Consider the following 20,012-nt stretch of genomic DNA (forward strand, 5'->3'; position numbering starts at 1 on the left):
CTTGCCAGGATCTGTATTGTGTAAAATGAAATGTTTGAGTTAGTTGGTTCATCAACTACTTTGTAAAACGTTGATGGTAGAACAGTTCCTGTAAAGTTTACACGTGGTGGAATTTTATTATCTGGCGTGGAAGTTTAAAATTAAAATATATTTGATACAAATACTGAACGGCACTTCCTGGGCGTCTTGTCGGCAGGAGCCTCATGCTCCCTGTGTCCTGACTTGAGGGGTCGTGGAGAGCCCTGTGGTCTGGATGGACCAGAACCCTACTGCGGGAAGGAGGGAGAGACGGTCTTGCTCTCATTTGGAAATCCAGCCTGGAGACCTGGGGCTGTCAAGCGTGCGTGCGTGTGCGTGTGCGTGTGCGTGTGCGTGTGTGTGTGTACAGTGATACATGTTTTAAGTCTCCTCCAAGGCTTAGAGTACCACAGAGGGGACTGCAGCCCCACCCCGTAACCCCTGACCCCTTCCCCCAAACCAGGCTGCTGGCAGCCCTGAGCGCCATCTGCCTGCCCAACCCCCCAGGCCTCACCTTTCAGGGAGATTTCCTTGACCTTGTGGAGGGGGCGGGGATGACTGCCCCATTGCGAGGGGACAGCCCCCTTCATGGGCTCGTACGGGGCACACATACCTCCTGCCGTGTGGGGTGACCCCCCACCCCCAGTTTCTCCCGCTTTGCCTCATGGTGTTGAGAAGGTGCTGTCAGCGCACGTGGGTCCTCCCGCACGTGGCTGTGCCGTCAGGCAGTTTCGCCGATTTCTTATCTGATTCCCTCTGACAACACAGACACGTGACTATCTCTGGTGTTTCGCCTTCACCAAGGGGGGCATGAGAGGCAGTACCTGTGGAAGGAAATCCCGGAGGGGCATTGGTGGCTCGCAGGGTTTGTCCGTTTTAAAGGGCGGTAGATGTGGCCAGTTACCTCAGTGCCTGCTGGGCTACTCCCCCGGACACCACGGTGCTGGCTCCCCGGTTGCATCTCAGCCTCCTGCCCTCGCCGTGACCGGCATTCTCTCTGCAGACTAAGCTGTATGCCCTGCCTGCCAGCCATGCCACACGCGTGTACGAGACGCTGGTCAGCCACATTCAGCTCCACTACAGGCACAGCTACACCCTGCCCATCGCCAGCAGCATCCGTCTGCAGGTGTGTGCCCTGGGGCGCCCAGCAGCTGCAGCCGGCTCGGCGAACACAGTGACCGCTGGCTGGAGGGGTGGCGGGGCCCCGGGGGGTCTGCAGCAGACGGTCCCTCCTCTGCACCAGCCGAGGCTGCTGCTTCCTTGCCCTGTGGTCTGTGTGCCTCTCAGTCACATGGGGTTCTGAGATGGGGGTGGAGAGCGGGAATTGCCCTGACTTCCAGGGGGTCCTGGTGCCCCAGAGCCTGGCGGTGGAGGGCAGGGCAGGGCACCCTGGCTTGAGCTTCTGCCTGGGGAGCTGGTGGCAGCGTGAGCAGAGGTCGTTGGGATGGAAGCCCTGTCCCTCATGGAGCGTCTGCCTGAGGGGATGTCTCTCTGTGTTTGGGGGCGAGGGTGTCCTGAGCAGAGCTCTGCTGTCAGTACCGCAGGCCATGTGTTGTTGCCTGGCCAGGTGCCAGGCATCTGCTCCCTGCCCCACTGCCCCGGGTGAGAGACCGATGTTGCCCAGCTCTTGTGGGGATCACCAGCACCGTGGGGAGGCCACGGGTGCTGTGACATTGGGGCGAGTTTGCCGTTGGGGTGGCCACCCCTGCTGAGAGCCTGCGTGGCTGGGCGGCCGTGTCCTGCTCTGTCGGACCGCGCCGCCCGCTCTCCGCAGGCCTTCGACTTCCTGCTGCAGCTGCGGGCCGACTCACTGCACCGCCTGGGCCTGCCCAGCAAAGACGGGCTTGTGAGGTTCAGCCCCTACTGCGTCTGTGACTGCCTGTACGTCCAGGGCCCGGGGCGGGGTGGCGGCTGGCTGCTCTCACCCTGGGGCGGCCCTGGGGCAGGGGACAGCTCCATAGGGCTTGGTGGGCAGCCCCGGTTGCAGCTCGGGGCCTGTGTCCATCCTTAGCCTGCTGGAGAGGGAGCTCTGGCCTCAGCGCATCTCCTGCTCGCTCCCACAGGGAGACAGAGAGGAGCTCCGAGAAGAAGGCCGGGTGCCCCCTGTCCCCGCCCGCCGGGCCCCCTGGCCCTGCGCCTGCGGGCCCTGCCGTGCGCCTTGGGTCCCTGCCCTACTCCCTGCTCTTCCGTGTTCTGCTGCAGTGTCTGAAGCAGGTAAGGGGCTGGGCTCCCAGTGGCACTGGGTCAGACCGAGCTTTCTGGGTGCCCCGGGCACTCAGCCCCTTCCCTGTGGTGACTGTGGGGGGTGCTCACGTCTGAGGGCCCTCAGTGGTTCCATAGTGGGGTGCTGAGCGCCTGCCATGGGCAGTGAGTAGAAGCTGGAAGCTGGTGTGGAGCCCAGGAGACCTTCTGCCTCTGGGAGTGGTGGTGGTACAAGAGTGAAGGGTGTGGACAAGCAGCTGGATTGTGGGGTGGGGCGTGCCTCCAGGGGGCTCTGACTAGTGGGGCGTGCCTCCAGGGGGGCTCTGACTAGTGGGGCGTGCCTCCAGGGGGCTCTGACTAGTGGGGCGTGCCTCCAGGGAGGCTCTGACTAGCCGGCGGTGCTGAGGGCTGGGGGCATTTTGTGTCGTGGGGTGTGAGGGGGCGGGTGAGGGCAGTCTTGGAAAGCGGGAGATTGCAGCAGCAGGAGGGAGCCGGCCTGGTGGTGGGGTGGGTAAGTTGCCTGCCCTGGAGGTGTAGCTGGGCCTCCCGCCCACCTGGCGTCTGGAGGCAGTGGCCACGGTCCAGGACTGACCCTCCAAGTGCGAGCTGCAGGGACAGAGGACCAGGTCATGCAGGAGAGCAGGTCCAAGCCCTGTTGCCGCCCAGATGGAGCTCAGCCCTGAGACCTGTCTCCCGTTGCTGCAGGAGACCGACTGGAAGGTGCTGAAGCTGGTGCTCAGCAAACTGCCCGAGTCGCTGCGCTATAAGGTCCTCATCTTCACCTCCCCATGCAGTGTCGACCAGCTGTCCGCCGCCCTCTGCTCCATGGTGCGCCTTCCACTTTGGCCCTCCTCCTGGCCCACTGAGCCTGGGAGGTGGGCGGGGCCACATGTAGCACAGACAAGTTTGCCTCAGACTCATCCCTGGCTGGAGCGCAGGAGGGGCCTCCAGGACCCCATAGTCCCATCCCTGCTCGCCGGTGGGGGATCAGGGGCCTCAGTGAAGGGCTGAGCTCGCAGGCCCGGACGGGGTCCTGACTCCTCCCCGCTCCTGCAAGGAGCTCTGTGATACGGGCATCCTGTCTCCTATCTCCCTAGCGGGTCCACAGGTGTCCTCCTGCTGCTCTGAGAAAGCAGACTGCTGGTTAGAAAGGGCAGTAGGAGGGTCCCAGGCCTTTGGCCCATCCTCCCGCTGGGCTTCCATTCTCAGGGGCCTGCCTGGGTCCCCGGCCACCTGGCCTGACCTCTCTGCCGACAGAGCTTCATATCTGGGCTGTGGCTATTAGCTTTCAGGTCCCAAGACCCTGGAGCGGCTCCGAGGCACTCCAGAAGGCTTCTCCAGAACCGACCTGCATCTCGCTGTGGTTCCCGTGCTGACAGCCCTGATCTCTTACCATAACTACTTGGACAAAACTAGACAGGTACCGGGCAGGAGAGGGACAGTTGGTCTCCAGGATGCTGACCTCAGCCAGAGTGGCCCAGTGTCTTCCTTATAACCTGGTGCTGGGCCAGGGCGAGGGTAGCTGGCTTTGTTTCCCTCTGGGGCCACTGCAGGCATGGACTGACGCAGCCTAGAACCACGGATGTTTGGACTCCCTGGTGCTCCCGAGTTCTCTCCGGGTGTGGGCTTATGCAGTGCTCCAATGTGGCCTCCCAACGCAGCCCCGTTTTCTTTTTAAGGAGCATTGCCTGGCTTGCCCTTGCTCCAGCTTTAGGGTAGGTGCTCAGCCTCTTGACTAACCTGGGCGTGTGTGGAGAGGCAGGGTGGCCAGGCCAAGGGCCCCCACTTCTCTGCTTCCACGTCTGTCATCAAGAGCAACAAGCACGCATGGTAAAGCCTGTCTCCTCAGGTCCACACTGCTGGGTACAAGGCCTGCAAGGAGCCATTATCTCATGCTTTAAGCTCCCAACACTTGTCTTTGTCACCCTGCCCTTATTGAGTAGGGAGCAGAAGTGTTTGGATGGTCAGGGCAAGGCGAGCCGCTGAACGAGGACTGTGTGGGCCCTGAGCCCACGCTCCTGGTCAGCGCTGCTTGGGGCTCACTGCACACTCGCACTCCTGGGGAACGTGAGCCTCAGCTCCTCCTGTGTGGCCCAGCCTGGTTTTCATGGCTGCACTCCTGGGGTAGCTGGCCACACTGGGCTGAAGGTTCCCCAAGGACGCATGAGGCCCAGAGTGTTACTGCGGGTGGGGGCGCTGGCTGCAGGAGGTCTCAGAAGCACCCAGGGCCCAGGTGGTTTGCCCCGAGGCTGTGGCCTGAGCCAGCACTTGTCTCCCGGGGACTTGGCCAGGGTGGATGTGGGCCAGCCGCCTCGCTGTGTCAGACAGCTGGGGATTCGAGAGCCAGGGAGTTGAGCCCAGCGTGTCCTGGCTCTGGAGTGGGCTGGGGGCACGTGGGGAAGTGTCAGGGAGGCCTCGCTGTCCACTGGGCTTGGGGGGCTCAGCTGCTGGTGGTGCTGCCGCTTGGGGGTCCTGAGACCTGGGATAAGGCCCTTGGCTTTCCCCTCTGGGGTGGAGGCGGAGAGACCGGGCCCTGGCTCCCCAGAGGGGCTCTCTGGATGGGGCATGGGCGCGGGCCAGCCTGTGGTGGGCCTGGTGCGAGTCATCATGCTGTCCACAGCGGGAGATGGTGTACTGCCTGGAGCAAGGCCTCATCTACCGCTGTGCCAGCCAGTGTGTGGTGGCCCTGGCCGTGTGCAGCGTGGAGATGCCCGACGTCATCCTCAAGGCACTGCCCGTCCTGGTTGTGAAGCTCACACACATCTCGGCCACGGCCAGCATGGCCATCCCGCTCCTCGAGTTCCTGTCCAGTACGTGTCTGTGGCTGCGCCCGTGTGTGCTGGGATGGGTGTCAGTGGGGTGGGCTCTCGAGTCTGGGGCTGCGCCTTGCCTGAAATAACCTTTGCCGACTCTCACCTCCCCTTGCTGCAGGTAGGTGTGCTGTGCCCCATGGGCCCCTCTGCTGCTTCAGGGCCTTTGCACCCCCCCCACCCACCATGCTTGAGGGCTTTCCTTCCTGGCCTCTCAGGGTCAGTGGCCAGAAGCCGCCCGTTGGCTGGCCCTGGGCCCTGTGCTTGCCCAGCTCTCAGCCTTCCCTTTGTCCCCTCAGCACAGCCGCAGCTTGGAGGACGTCTCACCTCTCAGGCTAGGGTGTCCAGGAGCTGGGGGTGCCTGGCTCGCCCCTTCCTTCCCAGTGTCCCTGGGTATCTGGCCCTCAGCAGGCCTTGGGCATGTGGACAACAGGAACCAGGCAGGGCTTTGCTTCTGTAAAAGGCCACCTGGGGCCAGCGTGACTGCGTATTCATTCTGTTTGCAACGGTTTGTAAAGATGGAAAGCATGTGTAGCTCACAGGTCATGAAGCGAGTCTGCACGGAGCCAGGGCACTGTCGTTTGCAGCCGTGGGAGCCAAGGCCCAAGGTCACGCTCGGGCGGCTGCCGCCTTCGCTCCTTTGCTGCCCTCGGGTCAGAGTAGCAAGGCTGGCTTTAGACACACAGCACAGGACGCTGGTTCCCAGCCCTGTCATGGCCGTGGACACGTGTGCCCAGCCGTCGGGCCCCTCACTGGCTCTCCTTGTTGCAGCTCTGGCCAGACTGCCTCACCTCTACAGGAACTTCGCAGCAGAGCAGTATGCCAGTGTGTTTGCCATCTCCCTGCCGTATACCAACCCCTCCAAGTAAGTGCTGGCCATACGTCCCTGCAGGCCTCCTCCTCCTCGGTGTGGCCCAGGCCAGCTGGAGGCCTCTGCTCACCGGAGGCCAGGCCTCTGGGCAGAGAAGGCCTGCTTGGTCTTGGCGCCTCTGACCTGCTGCCCTCCCTCCTGGCACGTTTCCCTGGATCCCTCCCCGGGCCCAGCACCTCCGTTTCTTCTCGGCAGGTTCAATCAGTACATCGTGTGCCTGGCCCATCACGTCATAGCCATGTGGTTCATCAGGTGCCGCCTGCCCTTCCGGAAGGACTTTGTTCCTTACATCACCAAGGTGAGCCGGTGAGGCTGTTGGCCGTCTACGGCTGGAGCAGGGTGACCAGTGGGAGAGGAGGCGGGCACCTCTGGGGCACAACTCGTGGCTGCCCATGTCCTGGGCCTGTGGCTCACCCCAGGGTGCCTGGGTGGCTCAGGGGCAGCGGGAGAAAGCCTGTGGGTACCTCCTGGCATGTGGCTCAGCTCCGCTCCTCTCTGCCAGGGTCTGCGCTCCAACGTCCTCCTGTCTTTCGATGACACCCCCGAGAAGGACAGCTTCCGAGCGCGGAGCACCAGTCTCAACGAGAGGCCCAAGAGGTGTGGGGCCTGTGTGGGCGGGGCAGGCCTGCCGGCAGGGCCGCGTCGTGAGGAGGCTGGGGCTGCCTGGCTGCCCCAGGCCAGGGAATGGAGACGGGCTGTGGCTGAGGGCGAGCCCCCTGTAGCCGTGCTGAGCGCCAGGTGTCCTGGGCTCAGGAGGCAGGCGGCCTTAGAAGGCTAGAGAGGCCTGCGCCCTCTGGGGCCCCTCTGGGGCCTCAGTGTAGCTGAGCCTGCATGCTGGATCCTGGCTGGTCCTGCCTGGATGGTGGGCGAGCACAGACTCTCCGAGCTGGAGGTTGGGGTGCCAGCTAGTTCTAGGGCATCTGGATTTGGGGCTGACTCCACTGAATGAGCCCAGGTTGACTCCTGAGAAGCCCACACTCGGCCTGCATGGGGGCCCAGGGCCACAGACGCCCAGCCTCAGACCGCCGTGGCCTGCTCCCCCAAGCTCTCTCCCAGCCCACTGCCAACCGGGGACACGCTCTTCACCTCAGCTGCTTTCGCCAAATCTGAGAAGAGCCGTGCTAGGCCTCGTGTTCTTGTTTTGCATTCCATTTGAACGGCTGCCCCCCGTCCCGCCCCCCTTCCCGTCCAGCTTTCCTGGCTCTCCCTGGTGGGAATACGGCATTTTCCAGAAGTCAGTGTGACCTGAGTCAGAGGCTGTTCTCTCAGGGTCCCAACGGCTGGGGCTGGGCCTGGAGTTAGAACTGGCCTTTTCTGGAGCTGTGCCCCTCAGGGCCCCAGCAGCTGGTCCTGAGCAGGGGGGCGGGACACCTGGTCAGCACAGCCTGGAATCTGCCGTGCGGTGCGATCCACACATGTTTAATTTGCACCAATGTTCTTTGTTTTAGTATCATGCGTGAAACCTTACTTTTTCGCCGTCATGTTTACACGATGTATTTTCATGCGTTTTTGTTTTCTGTTTCTCCCCCTGCTAACTGGCCTCTGGCATGGTTTTTTGTTCATCTCACCCGCGGGCTCTCCATCCTGACCCTGTGGCCTGTGACCTTTCCTCCTCATCCCTCCAATGGCTTGTCCTCCCTGCCGGGAGCTGGGCTCTCTGGGGCTTGGGCCTTCCTTCCTCACCTGGTAGTTTGAGGATAGCCAGACCCCCCAAACAAGGCTTGAATAACTCTCCACCCGTGAAAGAACTCAAGGAGAGCTCTGCAGCCGATGCCTTCCGGTGCCGCAGCATCAGTGTGTCTGAACATGTGGTCCGCAGGTAGTGGGCTCTGTCGGGCGGGGGGCTCGGACCCTGGAGCTGGGCCCGTGAGTGGCGCTGCCAGGCGGGAGCACCCGGGTGGTTGTGCATGGGGCTGCTTGCATGACCTCGTCACCTGCCCATGCCCTCCCCAGCCAGAGTTGAGGAGAGCCCGCCTGGCAGCCCTTGGGCCATGTGGCCGGGGCTCTGCGGTGGGAAGCCTGGTGGAGAGGGCTGGAAAGGTTGCATTCTGTCGCCCGGCCTCGGACTAGCGTGGGCTAGCTGCACGGCATCCTCAGAGGCCGGCCTGGGGGCCCGAAGCGGGGTGACCCTTGTGAGGCAGCTGGTGTCCAGTGGCAGTGCCCACAGGCCTGTCCCGGAGGTCAGGGGGCTTTTGCAAACTAAAGCCACACCCATGCCGGTCACCTGAGGACACACTCTCCAGGGTTTGGCTTTTCTCTCACGTTCTCTTGAGTGGGCTTTCTTCTTGAGTTTTTCCTCTGGGAAAGGTCTGCTTTCTGTGCAGGTGAGAGGGAACGGGGGCTTCTGTGTAGGACAGTGGGCCAGGGGCCAGCCTGCAAGGGGCTGGGCATGGAAGGCCTGACCTCCCCAGGGGTGCGGCCTCGTCACTTCCCCTGCTGTGTCTTGGAGCTCTTGAGGGGTGGGGTTCACCGCTTCATGCCCATGGGCCAGGCTACACCGTCTTCTCACGTGGAAGGCCCCTTAGGCCTCAGCATCCCACAGCTCAGGGACCCAGCCCCTCACTGATGCCTGGCTCAGGCCCCAGCCTGAGCCTGGCTTCCCTGAGTGGGGTTTGACCTGGATGGGAATCGGGGCTGGGTAGTCGTCAGGGAGGCTCCCCTCTCAGCTGTTTTCAATAACTTACTTACCATAAGCAAAACTCAGCCACGGGGGCGTGAAATTTGTATTGGAGTGAGACCTGCACACACCCCTCCTCCTGGTCACGGGGCGGGGTTCGGCGGCCAAGTGTGGGGGTGAATGCAGTGCCTTACACAGGACCCAGACCCTGCCCGTCCTCCATGGGAGGGCCCGGGGGCAGAATGCAATCTGTCTGTGTCCTGTGGTCTCCACGTCTCTGCATGACTCCACTGTTCTGCCACAAAGGGGTCACCTAATTCTCCTGTGCTTCGGTGAGGGGCCAGCCTCTCTCCCCGTCTCCGAGGACTCTGCTCTGACGAGCCGGCCTGGGTCTCTCCATGAGCCCCTGTCTGCCCGCCCCCCAGGGCGGTGTGTCCACTCTTTGCCAAGCTGTGGTTCTATGGGCCATGTGCCCTGCGGGGTCTTTCTGAGCGCGGCCCTCTCCGCACCTGCATGCCTTGAGCTTTGGCCCCGGTGGTAGACGGCTAGGCCCCTGCCGGCACCTGACCTTGCCATGGATCCTCTTCCAGCAGGATCCAGACCTCTCTCACGAGCGCCAGCTTGGGGTCTGCAGACGAGAACTCGATGGCCCAGGCCGACGACAACTTGAAAAACCTCCACCTGGAGCTCACAGAGACGTGTCTGGACATGATGGCCAGATATGTGTTCTCCAACTTCACGGCGGTCCCCAAGAGGTGCGAGTCGGCTCCGGGACAGGGCAGGGCTGTGCTCTTCTGTGACTGCATCCAGTCTGAGCAGCCGCAGGAGTGATATGGGGGCGCCTTGTCCGTCCAGGGCTCCCACCCAGTGAGGTGTTGACTGACTCTGTGCTTTCAGGTCCCCCGTGGGAGAGTTCCTCCTGGCTGGTGGCAGGACCAAAACCTGGCTGGTTGGGAACAAGCTTGTCACCGTGACGACAAGCGTGGGGACCGGGACCCGGTCACTGCTAGGCCTGGACTCTGGAGAGCTGCAGGGTGGCCCGGAGTTGAGGTGACCACTGCTTTCTGCCTCTCTGTGGTCTCTATCCTGAGCCCACACCTGCATGAGAGTGTCAGATCACCTGAGCCCATGAACTACCTCAGTCACACTCTGGGGACCCTCTGTCCTCAGCTCTGACCCCAGCATGCATGTGAGACAGACAAAGGAGGCACCCGCCAAGCTGGAGTCCCAAGCTGGGCAGCAGGTGTACCACGGAGCCCGGGACCGGGTCCGCTCCATGTCCGGTGAGCCCCCGCCCTGCCCCGCCTCCCCCCCCCCAGGGCCTTTGCAAGGCCAAGAAAGGCCTGGGAGCTGCGGGGCAGGGCAGTCTGTTCAGACCTGGCCCGGGCTCTGAGGAACTTGTGCTGTCTTGCAAGCCCTCCCCACCAGGCGAGGAGGGGGCGCTGCTTCTGCGCAGCTGTGAGCCATCAGCCCAGCCCACCCCTGGGGCTTTCTCTGCTGTCATTTAAATGAGCCATGGTCTGAGCCGCAGGTTCTGGGCCCCTGCCTGCTGCCCTGGGTCTACCAAGCCAACTCGACACTGTCTGAGGGCCGTGCCTGGGGAGGGCTGTGCTGCCTTGGCCCCGGCTCGGAGTTTGGCAGCCTGGGCCCCCGCTGGAGCAGCCAGGCCTGTTGGGCCAAGCGGTGGTGGTAGCCAGCCCTCCCCTCTCCTCCTCAGGGGGCCATGGCCTTCGCGTGGGTGCCTTGGACGCTCCAGCCTGCTACTTCCCCAGCAGCCCCACGTCCCCGGGCTCCCAGACCGCTCCAGCCAGCCAGCCCGAGAAGGCCTCAGCTGGCAGCCCGCTCCCAGCACAGAAGGAGAAGACAAACCTGGCCGCTTACGTGCCCCTGCTGACCCAGGGCTGGGCAGAGATCCTGGTCCGCAGGCCCACAGGTACCCAGGGGTGGGCCCGTGCTCGGCCGGCCTGGGCTGCTGTCAGCACGTGGTGTGCACAGTGACGCAAACGCTCCAGACGCTACGGAGCTGGTGGCGGCCAGTCGGGAGATCACCTTGAGCTGAGTCCCCAGGGGTGGACGTGAGGGCTGGGCGGCAGCTGGTCTGCTCAGGCTGCCACAGCAAAGCCCTGCCAGCCGGGCGGCTATAACCACAAGATCTCCTGCCTCCTGGCCCGTGAGCCCGGGAGCCGAGCGTCAGGATTGTGGACAGGGCTTGTTTCTCCTGTGGCTGTCTTCTTGCTGGCTCCTTACAAGGTCATCCCTCTGTGTCTTAGTCGTCCTTTGTTGTACGGACCCTGGTCAGAGCAGAGCAGGGTGCAGCCGGGGCTGCCCAGGGCGGGCGGAGGGCAGGGCTGCTGGGGGTGCTATGCTGAGCCCTGAGCCCGCCCCACAGGGAACACCAGCTGGCTGATGAGCCTGGAGAACCCGCTCAGCCCCTTCTCCTCGGACATCAACAGCATGCCGCTGCAGGAGCTGTCCAATGCCCTCATGGCCGCCGAGCGCTTCAAGGAGCGCCGCGACACAGCCCTGTACAAGTCGCTGTCGGTGCCGGCGGCCGGCTCAGCCAAGCCATCCCCGCCCCCACGCTCCAACACAGGTGAGCGCTGGCCCCCACCCGCCTGTGTGCCCCGTCTGAGGGCGGATGGCCGTGTGGGGTCCTGGGCCGTCTTGGCTCTGCCAGCCTTGGGCGCTGAGGAGGCCGGCTGCACGTGGGGCACACTGGTCTGCAGACCTGGTGCTTGAGAGCGGGGCCTGCTCCTGGGGGACCCTCCTTTGGAGATGTGCCGTGAATCGGTGGCTCGAGGCCTCCTCAGCTGGCCCTGCTCGTGGGGTGGACACAGGCCTTGCTCTGCACCCTTCTCGGGTATCCGGCGCTCAGGGTCCTGGAGACGGCCGCGCTGCTGCTGGGGTGTGGGTGTGGACGTGCCAAGCTCGCCTGCGCCCGTCTGCGCCTGCGCCGCCCTCCTCCCAGCTTCCCTGCGGCCGGGTGACCGCTCGTGAAGAGAGGCGCGCTCCTGTCCCCGGCGTGCACCTGAGCAGCTGGGAGCGCTGGCGTGTGCGCCGGCTGCTGGCCGCCCCTCTCTCTCTCCAGGCTCGGGTCCTTGCAGGACCGGCGGTGCCTGTCCTCTCTGCTCGGCTGTGCGTGGCCTTCCTCCTGCTGACGGGCCGCTCACGGTTTCCCTTGCAGTGGCCTCTTTCTCCTCCCTGTGCCAGTCCAGGTGCCAAGGAAAGCTGCACAGGAGCATTTCCTGGGCAGGTATTCGTACGCTCTTTAAGGAAAGCGGTGTTTGCTGCAGAGCACCGCTCTGCCTTGTAGATGCTGTGTCATCGTCCCTCCTCCGCTCACCCCTCCCTGACCCCGTCTGAGCCTCTCGTCGCCTCAGGGAGCCATCCCCGACTCGCACGAGGACGTCGGTGCAGGATGCCTGTGCTTTGTCAGCGGGAACCCCCACTGCCTTGTGCCCTCTGTGCCTGAGTTCTGTTCCCAAGCCTGTCGGGCTCTCCCAGCCCTGTCTTCAGCTTGAGGGGGTGACCTGGATGACTGCACCCCAGAGACCGGCAGAGGACAGAGCTGCACTGCCCTGGCTCTGGTGCTGACGGGCCTTGTGAGCCCACAAATTGGGTGTGTCTGCCGTACACACGGGCTGCCCGAGGGCCCCGCAGGCTGGCTTCCAGCCTGTTGCTCCCAGGCCCTGGCCGGAGGGTGTGGCTGGCCAGGTGCTCCAGCTGCCCCAGTCCCCCACATGGGTAGGACTGGCTCGGGGCGGGCACGGCAGGGCTTCTCGAGGCGGCTGACGCACTGCGCAGTGCGGGGCTGCGCTGACTCAGTCGCTTCTCCTCAGCCCCTCGCCCTAGTGCTGGCACAGGAAACCTGGCTTTGGGGTCATGCTCCCTCCTTAGCTGCCCGGCTCTGGGTCGGTATGGACTCAGCAGGCGAGCCTCCACCCTTCAGGACACTTCAGAGCCCGTGTGCACACGGGGTCCCTCACTGGTCTCTCCCTTGGGCCTGGCAGGGAGGAGCTCAGAATTCTCCCGGCTCCTGAGGGCTGGTCGAGGCCCCTCCTCTGGGCCGGGGCCTGACTCAGGCAGGGGCTTCTGCACAGGGGTCCTGTCTGCCCTTGCCCACCTGCCTTGCCGGGGGAGCTCCCCGGGGGAGCTACTGGGGCAGCTTCTGTGGATGCTGGAATGCTCAGGTGGGCACTCCAAGGGGCCAGGTGCCCCCCATCTTGACCCCTGGGAGTCCATGAAGAGACAGACCCCTGTGTCAGGGCACTCAATGTCCCTCTCCAGCCGGCTCGATGGGAGGGGGTGGCTCAGAGCCCCGGGGAGGAGAGCCTTGGGCCAGGCCCTGCTGGGGAGCCGCTGTGCCCTCTCATGGGGAAACCCGGTGCCCAGAGGCCATGTGAGTCCTGGACGGGCCGCACCCAGCAGCACATCTGTGTCCTTCCAGATTCTGCGGTGGTCCTGGAGGAGGGAGGTCCAGGTGAGGCTGGTTTGTCTGCAGAGCCTCCCGAGTTGGAAGATTTTGAGGCGACACTGGGCTCCGACGGGCGCTGTGGGCGCAGCGACGCTTTCAGCAGGGTGAGTGCAGGCGGGGGAGCCACCTGAGGGGCCTGTAGGTGCTGTCACCCCCTGCTGGGGGTACGGCGGGGCTGAGCCACCGTAGGCTGGTTTGCTTTGCACTTCCGCTGCTCTCCCATCCCTGTGCATGTCCCTGTTGTGGGGCAGCCTGAGGTCCCCCGCAGTGGTCCGCCCGGGGTTTTAGCCCCTCCATGCCAGCATCCTGTAGCCTGGGGCCTTGGCTCCACTGCTGAGCGAAGGGCACGGGAAGTGCTTTCGGGGAAGGGGAACCACTAGCTCCGTGCTGGCCGCTCTGAGGCCCTGGCTGGGGATGGGTGGGGCCTTATTTCTCCAGGTAAACCTGGGTGGGCTCTGCGGTGCCTCCTGGTGAGCGTTTCTTTTGGATCCATTCTTCCCAGTCATCTTCCACCTCCAGCCAGGAGGAGAAGTCATTCCATGCCGAGGAGTTGCCTCCTGGGGGCATCCCCATCGAGCGGGCGGTCTCGGAGGGCTCCCGGGCCTCCGTGGACCTCGCCTTCCAGCCCTCTCAGCCCCTGAGCAAGTCCAGCTCGTCGCCTGAACTGCAGACCCTGCAGGACATCCTGGGGGACCCCGGGGACAAGGCTGAGGTTGGCCGGCTGAGCCCCGAGGCCAAGGCCCGGTCGCAGTCAGGGATCCTGGACGGGGAAGGTGCCGCCTGGTCAGCCCCGGGTGAGGAACGCCGGGGTCGGGGCCCTGCCCAGCCAGAGGGCCCCCTGCCTTCCAGCTGTCCTCGCTCCCCCAGCGGGCTGCGGCCCCGAGGCTACACCATCTCGGATTCGGCCCCGTCACGCAGGGGCAAGAGGGTGGAGAGGGATGCCTTCAAGAACCGAGCAGGGACCTCCAACACCGAGAAGGTGCCAGGCATCAACCCCAGGTGAGCCCTGCCCTCCTGGTGCTCCCGTGGGGGCCTGGGGCCGGCGGGGCCTAGGCAGGGTAGGCTGGCCACAGAGACCAGGCTCCTCGGTGACCGCACTCTGGGCCCCTCACCCTTGGGCTGTGATTGCTGGCCGAGACTTCACCTGTCTTCTCCCCACCGCAGCTTCGTGTTCCTGCAGCTCTACCACTCACCGTTCTTTGGTGACGAGTCCAACAAGCCAATCCTTTTGCCTAACGAGGTAGGTGGGTCCTCTCTCCCCCGCAGGGCCCCCTGGAGCCCGGCTGCAGGAGCACAGTGGGCTGAGTCCCCAGCTGGGCAGCGGGGGCTGCAGCCCAGCTCCCGGAGGCCGGCGAGAGGAGAGGCCTCTCCCGGACAGCGACTGGCTGGGCAGGGCTGGAGGAGGGGACTTTTCTGCCCTGGGCTCAGACTGGGGTTTATGGCTACAGTCTTTCGAACGATCAGTGCAGCTCCTTGATCAGATCCCGTCGTACGACACGCACAAGATCGCGGTCCTGTACGTGGGAGAAGGCCAGGTGAGGCTTCCGGGCTGGCAGGGGCGGCCTGGGTGCTGGGCAGAGAGGGTGGCCACCCTGCTGGGGGTGGGATTCTTGTCCTCCGCAGAGCTGGGTTCTGGAGGAGCCGCTAATGTCAGGTGTTCATGGAGCTCCCTTCCCTCCGGAACTCAGGAGTGAGATTGACAAGCTGGGTGTGAGCACAGAGCACTTGGGGGGTGGGTTGTCACTGACCCCAGGGAGGTGACTCTGAACGGAGATGTGGAGGAAGTGAGGACTCGCAGAGGAGTGCCGGGCAGGGGTGGCGAGGGGACAGGACGTGATGAGGGGCGTGGTGGCACCCCTCGAGGCGGGCAGTTCCCAGCGCAGGGTTTGCATCGACTCGACCTGAGTCTCAGAAGCGCCCTGGCTGCCGTGGGCCAAGGGCCAGCTCGAAGGGGGATGGGCAGCCAAGGACACTGGGTTTTTCTGAGGACAGAGTTGGCCCAGGTCAGTGGCAGATTGGGAGCGGCGGGGCCGGGGGTTGAGGGGGAGGTGATACCCTGGGCAGTGGGTATGAATCTGCATTGCCTCGGTCAGGTGAATGGCAGAATGGGGGTTGTGCCAAGGCACACTAGTCAGCCTGCCCCTGCCCCCCAGCAGCATCAGGCCCTTGGGGTCCTGTGGGCCTGAGACGGGGGGCGGCTGGGGGTGGCCTGGGAGCTGGTGTTAGCGTGCCTTTATCTCCCCACAGAGCAACAGCGAGCTCGCCATCCTGTCCAACGAGCATGGCTCCTACAGGTACACAGAGTTCCTCACGGGGCTGGGCAAGCTCATCGAGCTCAAGGACTGCCAGCCGGACAAGGTGTACCTGGGCGGCCTGGACGTGTGCGGCGAGGATGGCCAGTTCACCTACTGCTGGCACGACGACATCATGCAAGGTGCGCCCTCCCTGTCCACTGGCCCGTTCCTCGGGAGCCCCCACCTGGCCCGCCCTGCTCAGCTCTGCCCGCCCCACAGCTGTCTTCCACATCGCCACCCTGATGCCCACCAAGGACGTGGACAAGCACCGCTGTGACAAGAAGCGCCACCTGGGCAACGACTTCGTGTCCATCGTCTACAACGACTCTGGCGAGGACTTCAAGTTGGGCACCATCAAGGTGTGCCTGGGGGCCTCGGGGCGGCAGGTGCAGGTCTGGGCCCTGGGCTGAGCGTGGAGGGGGTCGCAGAAAGTGGCCCTCAGCACCACGGTGACCCTGCTCTCGTGTGAGCAGGGCCAATTCAACTTCGTCCACGTGATTATCACGCCCCTGGACTACGAGTGCAACCTGGTGTCTCTGCAGTGCAGGAAAGGTGAGGCGGGGTGGGGGCAGGGGGGCAGGGAGAGGCTCCAGGGCTGAGCCCCACATGAGCGCTGTCTCCCCAGACATGGAGGGCCTTGTGGATACCAGCATGGCCAAGATCGTGTCTGACCGAAACCTGCCCTTCGTGGCCCGCCAGATGGCCCTGCACGCCAATGTGAGCAGAGTTGGCCCCGGGAGGTGGGGGTCAGGCCCGCAGGTGCCCCCACGCAGGGCTCACCGTGCTGCCTGCCCCACCCCAGATGGCCTCGCAGGTGCACCATAGCCGCTCCAATCCCACCGACATTTATCCCTCCAAGTGGATTGCCAGGCTCCGCCACATCAAGCGGCTGCGCCAGCGGGTAGGAGGCTGGGCTGCGGGGGGTTGCCCCACAGAGATGGGGTGGCCAGTCTGAGGAGCGTGTGCCACCCCCTCTGGACTTGCTGCTGAAGCCTGCCCCACCCCCGCCCCCAGATCCGTGAGGAAGCCCACTACTCAAGCGCCAGCCTGCCCCTGATGCAGACACACCCTCCTGGTCATGCCAAGGCTCCGGCACAGGCCCCGGCCGAGTCCACGCCCACCTATGAGACGGGCCAGCGGAAACGCCTGGTCTCCTCTGTGGACGACTTCACTGAGTTCGTGTGAGGCTGTGCAGGGTGGGTACTCGGACCCGTGGGGCTTCTCTGACTCGGACATATCCTGGGCTGTTCCAGCTGTTTGAGCAGCTGTGCTGCCAGACCCTCCCTGCCCCCGTGGCGCTGGGTGATATTTATCTGTGCAAATAAAGCGCTGGTGTGGCCCAGGCCTGTGCACTCAGACACAGACCCCAGAGTGGACACAGACACGGAGCAGTCAGTCAACTCGTTTATTTGACTTCGTCTGTTAGGGGGTGGGATCTAGGCTGTAGCTTCGGCCATGCCCAGTGGAGTGGGGACGGGGCCTGCCAGGCTGCTGCTGGGGCCTTGCCCTTGAGACAGCCTCACATGTGTATGTGGTCATGCTCACCTCCCCCGGCCCGGGAGCCAGCCCCCGGGCAGAGATCTTACCCCTACCAGCTCTAGGGTCCCAGCCCTCACCCAGACCCGACACCAGCAGGCCTAGACAGGAGGCTAAGGCCATGGTGGTGGCAAGGCCGGCCTGGGGGGGGGGGGGGAGTTCCCCTCCAAAAGCCTTTTCTGCCCAGCACCTGCCAAGGCCAGACATGGATCTGAGAAGCAGCTGCTGCTCCTCCAGCTGGGTGGGCAGGTGTCTGGGGAGAAAAGGACAGCTCTGGCGGTCCCAGCTCCCCTTCAATGTGGGTGACAGTGGGCACAGGCTGCTTCAGCCACCAGATCCCTTGGCTGTATTGAAAAATAAAGCGACGTACAAAAATATATACATTTTAACCCCACATAAATTACAACAGACACACGGCGGCAGCTGGAGGCGAGTGCACTGAGCAGGGACGGAGGAGGTAATAACTTAGGGGAGGACGACAGGAGTGCGGGCCCCTCCCCAGAGCCTGGGGCCTTGGCAGGGGAGACATCAGCCAGGAGGGGGCCGGGCACAGCCCGCTGTACCTGAGGACTCGGGAAATAAATAGCGTCTGAGGCCGGGCACTCATCCAGCACTGCTGTGTCCTCCCACAGGAGTGGGAGGGGACCCTGGGTCCGAGCTGGCCACGTGGCCTCTGTAAAGTGCTGAAGCCCACAGAGAGCCTGCCTGCTCTCTGGGGACCTGCGTGCAGCTGTTCTGCCTGGCCCGCGACTGAGGGTGGCAGAAGGTGATAATACTGAGCGGTGTCTGCTCTGGCTCCGAGGGGCCAGAGGGGAGCCACGGGCGCGCCCTGGGGAGAGGGGAGCCCAGAGGCCCTGGCACTAAGAGCTGCTGGGGTGGATCTTGTTTTTGGCCCGCAGTGATGCTCTGCTGGGGCCTGTAGACAGGCCGATGCCTCGACTGGCCCGGGCAAGGCGGCTGGGCAGGACGGGCCGCAGGCCTGGGGAGGGGCTGGGGGGCTGGGAGGCCAAGGGCGCACTGCTCCTGCGGCCGTGCAGGCACTGCAGCCGCCGCTCCAGCTGATAGACGTCCTCTGTGGCCTGGTTGAGCCGATCAAACTGGGTGAGTAGGGCCTCAAACACAGCATGGAGGCGGGAGGGCTCGGGCTCCAGCTCTCGAGGCCCCGGCCGGCCCAGGCCCAAGCTCAGCCCCTCCAGCTGGCTGGAGGAGGTGGAGGGGCGGGAGGCATCAGAGCCCCCGCTGGGTGGGGGCACGTCTGGAGAAGCCTTGGAGTCCCGGGATGAGCGGGAGGGCAGCGGCTCCATCCCTTCAAAGCGGACTTTGTGGCGGAACTGGGGGCGGCACAGGGGCTCGGTCAGTCCGGCTGCGCCCTGGGCTCTGCTGGGCCCAGGGTGCGTCCCTCTCCCCCCCTGGGCCGTACCCACCTCCTTGACCTTGCTGAAGCCCATCCAGAGGCGCAGGCGGCGCAGGAACAGCTCCACCATCTCGTAGTCCTGCGGCTCCCAGGCAGGGCGGTATAGCTCCCCACGCAGAGTGTGGTACCGCCACCGCAGAAGAACAGACCCCAGCCTCAGGGCCCCCCACAGACGCAGAGCCCAGAGCCCCGTGCACAGCATGGGGGACAGGCGCCAGGACTCCGCAGGGCACAGGGCAGGAACCCCGGTCCCGGGGCACAGCACCAGGAGGGCCTGGGCAGCGCTCCGAAGCGAGTCCACACAGGAGGAAACCAACTGCGGGGGAGGGGAAACGAGTGAGGGGCGGGCCCGGGATCAGCCGCCTTCCCACGGCGCCCCCCACCGGACCTACCAGGACAGCAAGCTGCGCGTAGGCTGCGGCGAGTACCACCAGGCCTAAGGCTGCCCCCGCGAGCTCCGGCAGCGCCCGGCACAGTGTCTTCCCGAAAACCGACCACTGGCGCACAAAGCGCAGCTGCTGGGCGGCCTGCGAACACAGGGCGTCAGCCGACTAACCCTGCCAACGCTGTCCGCCCCGCCCCACCGGTTCAGCCCTCACCTTGACCAAGAGCAGGAAGAGCAGCGAGGCGGTCAGGCCGCGAGCCACGGCGCTCAGTTGAGCCACCTGTTCGAAGCTGGTGAAGCGGCGCGGGCGGCGGCGCAGGAAGCGGGTCCACTGGCGGTCGGCGGCGCCCAGCTGGGCCAAACGCACCAGCGCCGCGGCTGCCGTCAGCACCACCAGCAGCCACCGCGCCCAGGTCCCAGCCCGTGTGGCGCGCGCGCGCCCCTCCCTGCGCCAGGCACGCACCTCGGCCACCGAGAAGTACACCGCGAACAGGAGCAGGCTCACCTGGTGGGGCGGGGCGGAGCCGAGGCGGGGTCAGGCCCGTGGAGGGCGGGGCCACGGCCCTGGGGCGGGCCCTGGAGGGCGGGGTCAGGTCCATGGAAGGAGGGCGGGGCGGGGCCTACCGAGGTGAGCAGCGGCAGCGAGAGGCCAGCGCTGAGCCGCCGCAGCGCGAACGGGCGGACGCTAAGCGCTGCCACTGCGTGTCCGGCAGCCGGGAACTCCAGGCGCAGCGTGACGGCGGCGTGCAGCCCCACGGCTGGGCTGTAGCGCGTCAGTTCCACAAACACGGCGCGGCTTCTGCGCGGAGGGCACGGGCAGGGGCCAGGAGTCGGAGGGGGCAGCGCTGGGAGAGGCCGGTGCTCTCCAAAGGGGTTCGGGCAGCAGGTGTCGTGGGGACGGGGCGGCGCGTGCAGGGAGTGGGCGGAGGGGCCGAGCGCGGGGCCCACCTGTTGTCGATCCAGTTGTGCAGCTGCAGGAAGCCCAGCTGTGCACGGCTCTCCTCCAGGCTGGGACCCAGCTCCTGCACGTAGCCCCCGCTGTCGTACACGGCACAGGAGCCCCAGGACCACACGCTGCAGGGAGGGGCGACGTCAGCGCCCGTGCCCCAGCAAGCTCCTCTGAAGGGCTGTCCCTGCCCCCGGCACCCCGGCCGCCCTCCAGGCTCACCCCAGCAGGTCTGGCGCCGAGTAGGCCCAGATCTCAGAGCTGTTTAGAGCAGCACTCCCCCAGCCAACACCATAGTCACTGGTGCTGAAGCCACTCGAGGCAGCTGAGCACGCAGGGTTCCTGGAGCCAGGCGGTTGCGGGCAGAGCGCTGAAAGCAGAGGGTTCAGGGCCCTGCCTGTTCACCAGCCTCCGGGCCAAGCTCGGCAGGGCTCACTGAACCCGC

General features: G+C 65.0%; 2 protein-coding genes and 1 non-coding gene across 26 annotated transcripts in view; 1 reads left to right on the forward strand and 2 right to left on the reverse strand.

The window, feature by feature from the left end:
- TSC2 (TSC complex subunit 2) overlaps nt 1–16,674 on the forward strand; it is a 30,888-nt gene extending 14,214 nt beyond the window's left edge. For 3 of the 23 annotated variants that reach the window (XM_059881494.1, XM_059881492.1, XM_059881501.1), the window contains 26 exons: nt 1,022–1,144; nt 1,793–1,899; nt 2,082–2,232; nt 2,926–3,048; nt 3,506–3,640; nt 4,841–5,030; nt 5,802–5,895; nt 6,097–6,199; nt 6,404–6,498; nt 7,592–7,720; nt 9,109–9,273; nt 9,416–9,568; nt 9,689–9,801; nt 10,236–10,451; nt 10,908–11,111; nt 12,529–12,708; nt 12,966–13,096; nt 13,495–13,991; nt 14,157–14,232; nt 14,441–14,527; nt 15,240–15,426; nt 15,506–15,645; nt 15,760–15,838; nt 15,912–16,003; nt 16,089–16,187; nt 16,301–16,674. In XM_059881494.1, the coding sequence (XP_059737477.1) occupies nt 1,022–1,144; nt 1,793–1,899; nt 2,082–2,232; nt 2,926–3,048; nt 3,506–3,640; nt 4,841–5,030; nt 5,802–5,895; nt 6,097–6,199; nt 6,404–6,498; nt 7,592–7,720; nt 9,109–9,273; nt 9,416–9,568; nt 9,689–9,801; nt 10,236–10,451; nt 10,908–11,111; nt 12,529–12,708; nt 12,966–13,096; nt 13,495–13,991; nt 14,157–14,232; nt 14,441–14,527; nt 15,240–15,426; nt 15,506–15,645; nt 15,760–15,838; nt 15,912–16,003; nt 16,089–16,187; nt 16,301–16,471 (3,840 nt within the window). In that variant the 3' untranslated portion in view covers nt 16,472–16,674. Of the gene's footprint in view, nt 1–1,021; nt 1,145–1,792; nt 1,900–2,081; nt 2,233–2,925; nt 3,049–3,505; nt 3,641–4,840; nt 5,031–5,801; nt 5,896–6,096; nt 6,200–6,403; nt 6,499–7,591; nt 7,721–9,108; nt 9,274–9,415; nt 9,569–9,688; nt 9,802–10,235; nt 10,452–10,907; nt 11,112–11,702; nt 11,837–12,528; nt 12,709–12,946; nt 13,097–13,494; nt 13,992–14,156; nt 14,233–14,440; nt 14,528–15,239; nt 15,427–15,505; nt 15,646–15,759; nt 15,839–15,911; nt 16,004–16,088; nt 16,188–16,300 lie in introns of all 23 variants that reach the window. The other 20 variants (XM_015460255.3, XM_024985439.2, XM_024985441.2 and 17 more) reach the window with 12 other exon arrangements.
- A 3-nt stretch (nt 16,675–16,677) lies between these two features.
- Nucleotides 16,678–20,012, reverse strand: part of PKD1 (polycystin 1, transient receptor potential channel interacting) — a 39,422-nt gene continuing 36,087 nt past the window's right edge. For both annotated transcript variants that reach the window (XM_024985432.2, XM_003587798.6), the window contains 7 exons: nt 19,790–19,937; nt 19,570–19,695; nt 19,246–19,420; nt 18,836–19,126; nt 18,629–18,763; nt 18,247–18,552; nt 16,678–18,153 (listed from right to left, as the gene is read on the reverse strand). In XM_024985432.2, the coding sequence (XP_024841200.1) occupies nt 17,683–18,153; nt 18,247–18,552; nt 18,629–18,763; nt 18,836–19,126; nt 19,246–19,420; nt 19,570–19,695; nt 19,790–19,937 (1,652 nt within the window). In that variant the 3' untranslated portion in view covers nt 16,678–17,682. The remainder of the gene's footprint in view (nt 18,154–18,246; nt 18,553–18,628; nt 18,764–18,835; nt 19,127–19,245; nt 19,421–19,569; nt 19,696–19,789; nt 19,938–20,012) is intronic.
- Nucleotides 18,154–18,246, reverse strand: MIR1225 (microRNA mir-1225). Its single transcript, NR_031237.1, has one exon. It is a non-coding gene; the product is annotated as a microRNA mir-1225 (primary transcript).

This window comes from Bos taurus, chromosome 25 (genome assembly GCF_002263795.3).
Source record: "Bos taurus isolate L1 Dominette 01449 registration number 42190680 breed Hereford chromosome 25, ARS-UCD2.0, whole genome shotgun sequence".
NCBI lineage: Eukaryota > Metazoa > Chordata > Mammalia > Artiodactyla > Bovidae > Bos > Bos taurus.